The sequence below is a fragment of the Echinops telfairi genome, unplaced genomic scaffold, assembly GCF_000313985.2.
Source record: "Echinops telfairi isolate 266 unplaced genomic scaffold, ASM31398v2 ScPeMD7_7406;HRSCAF=8444, whole genome shotgun sequence".
Classification (NCBI taxonomy): domain Eukaryota; kingdom Metazoa; phylum Chordata; class Mammalia; order Afrosoricida; family Tenrecidae; genus Echinops; species Echinops telfairi.
This window is the reverse complement of record NW_022111306.1, coordinates 3,312,307-3,319,271: the sequence shown is the minus strand read 5'-3', so window position 1 is coordinate 3,319,271 and position 6,965 is coordinate 3,312,307. Positions and strand designations below refer to the sequence as shown.

General features: G+C 42.0%; 1 protein-coding gene across 1 annotated transcript in view; it reads right to left on the bottom strand.

The window, feature by feature from the left end:
* Positions 1-4,286, bottom strand: part of PKP2 (plakophilin 2) — an 89,511-nt gene extending 85,225 nt beyond the window's left edge. Inside the window, exons 1-2 of the mRNA XM_004700202.2 lie at positions 4,158-4,286; positions 3,000-3,682 (exon numbers count right to left, since the gene is read on the bottom strand). Of these exons, the coding sequence (XP_004700259.2) occupies positions 3,000-3,682; positions 4,158-4,286 (812 nt within the window). The remainder of the gene's footprint in view (positions 1-2,999; positions 3,683-4,157) is intronic.
* Between the last annotated feature and the right edge of the window lie 2,679 nt (positions 4,287-6,965).

Here is a 6,965-nt window from a genome sequence, read left to right as displayed (position 1 = left end):
GTCCATTTTCATTTCTTCCTTTCACCATACACGTATATAGTGCCTGTCATACCTCTGCCTGTTTTGGGACTCAGAGAGTATACAGATAAGCACGATACATGGTGCTCCTGGCAAAGCACACAGAAAGGAAACAGAAACTCGATTTGGAGGGGAAGAGTATTGCAGTGAAATTTTGAGTAACTAGGCAAAACCCCCAAAACAATGTAAATGGCCAGAGGGAGGGGAGAGAGAAGAAGAAAGAATGAATAGGACTCTCTTCCACTAGTGGAAAGGCCAGAAGTTCAAAGTGGTTTGCATGCTGTGTGTTTCAAGATGGTGGTGACGAAGGATGAATCTAAGCAGCAAGAGACAAGGCTGGAGCGAAAAGCAGAGATGGAAACACGAGCAGCCTGCCGCGCCATGCTCGGAAGCATGGATACTTACCGGACTTTGAGAGTGATTTTACGCTGATGAGAGAAACTATCTGATTTGGACAGATCATTCTGACAGTGTTAAAGAATGGTTTTGTGTGAGGCAAGGCCAGAGGTAGGAAGATGTGCAATAAAGATGGAAAGTGGGGCAAAACTTTCCATCCATTAGAGGAAAGAACATGTCTTAGGAGTACTTGACTATGGAGAGAGAGGAAGTCAGAATGATTCCCAGGTTTACAAATGGGAGGGCTATGAGGTGGCATTAGGAATAGAGGGTAGGGAGGAAATGATGAATTTAGGTTAGCATATATTTGATATATCATGTGCTGGAGGTTGTTAGCTATACAGATGTGGAGTTCAGTATAGAAGATGGAGCTGAGGGTAAAAGTTTGGAAAGAATCATGATATAGGCACTAGTACATAAGGTCTCAGAAGAGACCCTCAGAAGAGAACCAAGACAACTTCATTAGGCGTGCAGCAGCGGAGCAAAACGACTCAGGAGGAACGGTTTTGGGGGAGAAGAAGGTAGCTGCTTGAAAATCAGTGGAAGAAAGAATTTCACAGACAGGTTGTCATGCTGCTGGCACGTTAAAAATACATAAGGACTAGCATGTGTCTGCTCAGGATGGACACGTAACGCTCAGAGTGAGCTCAGTCCAGTTGTGGGTGGCTGTTCCAGAGAAACAGTGGAGAATGAAGCTGCCTAGCACAGGTTAATGAGAAACTGGGAAGTGGCAGCGTGGATGTCAGCTGCCTTCAAGAAGCATGTGGACACAGATGGCTGTTGATGAAAGATGAGAGGTGACAAAGATTGTTTTGTTACTCTCTAAATCATTTAGTTAAAACTCTGTCGAAAGAATATAGGAGGCACTTGCTAAAGTTTGAATCACTTGAAAAACTTCCATAATCATTTCTCTCCATAACTAATTACCTCATGGAAATTTCCTCTTGAGAAATGACAAAAGACCCTCATTTTTTAAGAAATGACAAAAGACCCTCATTTTTTAAGAAATGACAAAAGACCCTCATTTTTAAAGAAATGACATCAGTCTCATGGCAAACATTGCTTTATTAAAAAAATGCTTCTTGGAAGGTGGGGGGAGAAAAGGGGAATCCATCACAAGGATCGACACATAACCCCCTCCCAGGGGGACAAACAACAGGAAAGTGGGTGAAGGGAGCCAGAGAATGATGTAAAATATGAAAATGATAATCTTTTTTTTTGAAAATGATAATCTAAAAAAATAAAAGAAGAAAATGATCATCTATAATTTATCAAGGGTTCATGAGGGAGGGAAAAAATGGGGAGCTGATATCAAGGGCTCAAGTTGAAAGAAAATGCCTTGAAAAGGATGGTGGCAACATATGTACAAATGGATGGATGGATGGATTGTGACAAGAGCTGTAAGAGCCCCCAATATAAAATTAAAAAAAAAAAAAGTTTCTTGCTTCATAGTTAGAATATGCCTAACTTTTTTGTGTGTGTGTATGTGGAAAGGAGTTTATCACCAGTGCCTCCCTCGTCAACAGGTTATTACTGCACAATTTCACTTAAAGGGACCATTAAATATAATAACTTTCATTAGGAAACTTTAGACATTCTGACAAAAACCACATATTGGATATTTTGCCACAATACTAAATCACTTCATGAGATATTGATTTAATCATTCATCCATTTGTCAACATTCCTCAGTTAATAAAATATTTGTTATGACATTAAGCTTGCACAAGGGTTAAGTTCCACAAACTGTATTAGTCAAGCCATAAAGTAAACAGGAAAGACAAATGAATAACTTTAAAAATTAAGCTATTTTCATTATTCAGTAGTTGCCAAAAAACACGTTACACATCTCCGATGCTAGAAGAATACATAGCGGTCTCAAGTATCAAAGGAAAGAAAGGCATCTACAATTCGGCTGCCTTTCCTTAGCTCTCATTTTTTATGGTTGTGATTATCAAAACAGCATTTCAGGTCCACTCCAGCACTTGAAACAATATTGTGCCTCTTTCTCTCATTTCAAGGAATGATTGAGAAAAGTACATGAAATTATCCACTTTTTGATCTACTTGGAGTTTGTGATCACTTAGAGGAGAATTTCATATACACCCCCATCCAGTATTTAAGCTGGAACCGTACCAAAAACTCACGACCATTTAGTTCAATTCAACTCATAGTGACCTTATAGGTCAGGGTAGAACTGCCCCTGTAGGCTTCTAAGACTGTAACTCAGAGTAGAAAGCCCTGTCTTTCCCCTATAGAGCGGCAGGGAACTTTGAACTGCTGACCTTGTGGCTAGCAACCCAACTGGTAAGCACTACACTACCAGAGCTTAACCTGGAACAGAGGGACTGAAACATCATTATTTCCCCACAAGTGCCATTGGAGCAGGTAGGTTGTTGGCCTTTTCCCCTGAAGTAAACGGGCAGGTTTGTCCATTAGGCAGCTGGGTAAAAAGTCATTCTTTTCATCACGTACCTCTGGAAGCCTTTGTCTCCACCCCAGAAGTGCCAGCACGCTCGTTCTAAGGGCTGTGGGAACAGAATGTGCTGGCCCTGACTGAACTGCAGATTTGGAAGGGGACTTACCCAAACTGGGAGTCGGTGAAAGCGCTTCTCTCTGAGAGGAAATTCCCACTTGCTCCTGCGGCCACCTGGCCAACGGTCAGGTGCGTTCTCCTCCCGCTGGGGTCCACAGCGGCACCAGGTCGGGCTTCCCGCATGGTGCGGGTGCTGTGGAAGGAGGTGTGGTTCCAGGAGGTCCTGTGAGCCCTCTCCTGGGTGGCAGACTGCAAGGACGCCATGGTCCTCACTTGCCCAGCAACAGAACCCGCAGTCAGGTAGTTCTCTTTCTCCAGGAGGTTGCCCATGCTGTGGCTGGTGCCCGGCCGGGGGTAGGTGAGCACTGCAGGGCTGACAACCACAGCGTCGAGAACACTGTTGTTAGCAGACCTGTAGCTGTGCTCTCTCTGGCGCTGTCTACTAACAGTGCTCTGGGGGTTGAAGCCGACAATTTCGGACCGAGCGTATCTCGGGGCCACGAACAGGGTGGATCGCCTGCTTTCTCGGTGCGGCAGAGTATGCCCAGCTTGGCTTCTCTGGTTGTAATGGAAGTCACTGTGCGCGTAGTGAACTCTCTCGGGACTGCTGTCCGGTGAGATCTCAAGCCTCCGCAAAGGCTGCCTCCAGGACCTTTCTTCCATCGACTTCTGTGAACTGTACTGCGCCTGGCCTCGCCCCCAGCGGCTTTCGTACGTAGCTGCTGTGCCTGCCTACAGAGTGAGAAAGAAAGTTTGGGTGAGCTCTTTTGTCATCAGGTTCTGCCTTTGTCAAAGACGACCGCTCTGACCTCAAACATACCAAGGGTGCTGAAGAGAGGCCAGGACATGTACTGTCATCATGAATTGGGGGTGCTTTGATGGGAACGAACCACACCAATAACTACTCCAGGACCATTAAACGAGATGTATGTTTCTCTGGCTCAGGTGGAAAAAGTGGTCCCAGTGTGGGGAAAGACTTCTATGCAACAAACTTGGTTGATTTGAGTCTGATTTATTTGCACTAGGTCTTGATGCTGCTTAAAGCTCCCAGGTTCCCATTACATTCACATAAAATCGAGTTTCTCACCATTCATTTGGGTAATACTTGGGACCAGTTTTACATTTAAAAAAGAAATCTAAGGAAGTTTGAGAATGTCTCCACGGTGATCTGGGAATAATACTGGAGTATTATTCTTTGATCTCCTACCTGTAACATATCATACGTTTTAGTACCCAGGGAACGCCCAGTGGTAAAGTCATTTTCGACCAAGTGTAGGTTGTACACATACTCAGGAACACTGCTGGTTCGATGAAGATTTCCTGCAATCAAGCACATATTAAAATAGTTCAGAAGATGAGTGGGCAGATCAATACTTACAGACTATAACCATAGTAGGCTGAACTTTTCAATTTAAGTCGTTAGGCTAATAAAACAAGTATTAGACTTATATTAGGACTTTTAATTGCTGCTTTAACACCATCTGCGGATGTGGCACACAGAATCAAAGATTATCACAATATTTGCCTTGTTACACACGTTTCACAACAGAAGTATAATTTTAAAAGGTGTGTGTGTAGAGGGAAAAGAAAGGGGATTCATTAAGAATCTAAGTGTGTTTGGTTGCTACACTAAAGAATCTAAGACTGACTCACGCATTGGTTTACTTTAGGGGGTCCATAGTATCAAGTTTACTTTCTCAGGGAAGAGCAGGAAAAATGTGTTCCCAGGGCAGGAACACTGAAACTTCTTGTACTAAGTAGGTATGGACAATAAGGATAACGGTGAGTCAACACTTTCAGATAAGTGGCTTGTAGGATCTACAAGATGGGTCAACAAGGGCAAAAAAATGAAAGAAAGAAAAAAAAGCGGTTCCACCTGAAAAAGGCCATGGTTCAGGTTGAGGGATCTGGGAATGTGAGAGTTAGGCAGCAGGGGAAATCAAACTACACTAAAAATGACTGGTTTTGGCAAACACATGGCTCATTCTTTCTTGGGTAGTCTAATAGCCAGTGGACTCTCATGTAAACACTAAGTAGGAGGCACCATTTTTGCTCGGCTTTGTGGAGCTTCCACAGATTCTCAATTGATGTGTCACATATCTTAAAATGTTTGGGGATGGGATGGGGACAGTCAGTTAAAGACTTCATCTTTATCTCTTTTATCTTTTTCTCTGATTTTTTTTTCTTTTTCCTTCTTTTGCAATGTCTGTGCATCATTTTTTTTCAAGGCTAGTTGAAATCATCAAAAAACTCCAAAAGCTAGGTAATGTCTAGCTCCCTAATTGTAACCCAAATGCATTTTAAATCATGTAGCATTCTTTTAAAATCCTAGTGGTGGTGGTGTGGAAGGTGATGTCAGGGATACTCCAAATTTCCAAAGTCAAACAGCAGACTCACAAATTATTTTTAGAGGAAGGGTAGAGATTGTTGTTGGCAGAGAGAAGTAAGAAGTATGAATTAATCCCATATTGTTGTGTGTACATATATCCCTGTTTCTTGGATCCAAGAAAGCTGGCTGACAAGCAGTTTTCAGGTCTCAAGGGGGTCTTAGGCAGTTGTAGGCTTCTGTCACTTCAGGCTCAAGGAAGCTGAGTTGAACCAGGCATCTCCTAGGGGGCTGGTTTCTCCACAAGGGCCTTAAAAGGTCAGGCAGCCCTTTAGATGTTAGCGTCTATGACAGAGAATGTTTGGCATGTGGCCCCTGACGGAACAAAAGGGATCTTTTCCCCAGAACCCCTGCGCTGAAGTTGTGAGAGGTTGTGAGGACTCCCCCAGCAGTACCTGGCCGAGAGGCACCTGCCTAGACTGCCTGTAGTTAATAATCAGGCTGGGTTCCTCCTTTCCACTGCTGCCTGTTGTTTGGATGGTGGCATTTCTGAATTGTTTATCAAAACTGTTAAGGCATTATCATAATTCTTGCTCTAAGGATTAAGAACTATCACCTATCATTTCTCTAAAACCTTTGCCTGAGTAACTCCCAATGCTTTGTGAATGTTGAGTTTTGACTTGCTCACATAACTCATAAAACATCTTTAGTTTCCCCACAAAAGTACTGAGACCTGTTTAATTGTTCCTCAAAATAACTAGAAGGTAGTTGTTGGTAACATGTAAAAATAACAAATAAGATTAGTTGTTTAAACCATGGACTCTCTTCCGGAGGAACACACGTATAAGAAAAGCCGTGACATCTAATATTCAGCTTATAGCAGGCTCAGTATATGGTTTCTCTGGTTAACAAGCCAATCATGCACAACAGACACTGCAGATTAATTAGCCTTACGCAGTCATGAGTTTGAAATCAGGATGGTGGATAAAAGACGAATTAGCAGCTGGGCTCTAAATTTCGAAAGAAATTTGGATTAGATGGAATAAAAAAAAAGAAAAGAAAGACAAATATTATCCAGAATGAAAACATATCTCTTTAGGGAAGTCTTTATTGTCTGTTCAAGCAAAGAATGAAATGAAATATATAATATTATGACTATCATATGGATTGTGATAAGAGTTGTACGAGCCCCAGTAAAATGATTTTTAAAAAATATTATGACTATTGAACAAACTCAGTCACGTCCTTCTTCATAAATAGAAGCAAATAAACAATATTCACACACATATACAACAAACTCAGTCACATCCTTCTTCACAAATAGAAGCAAATAAACAATATTCACACACACCTATACAACGTACAGGTGTATACTGCATTAAATAAATTCAACATGAAAGTCAAGCTTTACTAAAAATAAAAACCAGGGCAGGTGTACATCACAAAACGAGTCTGCGATGTCCTACAAGTCAAGGAATCTGTGGAATTGGTCTTGAGCCATGGTTCTACCACTTTCTGTGTGTCTGCACGAATCACTCAGGAGCCTTCTTCCCCTGTAATTCCCCCTCAGAGTTGCTGAGAAACATTTATTTACCTGACGGAGAACACATTCAAATGCATTTAAATTTATAAGGCAATTTGCAAAAATAAGATGTGGCTTTTAAAATAGAAATTGATTCACAAAAATTT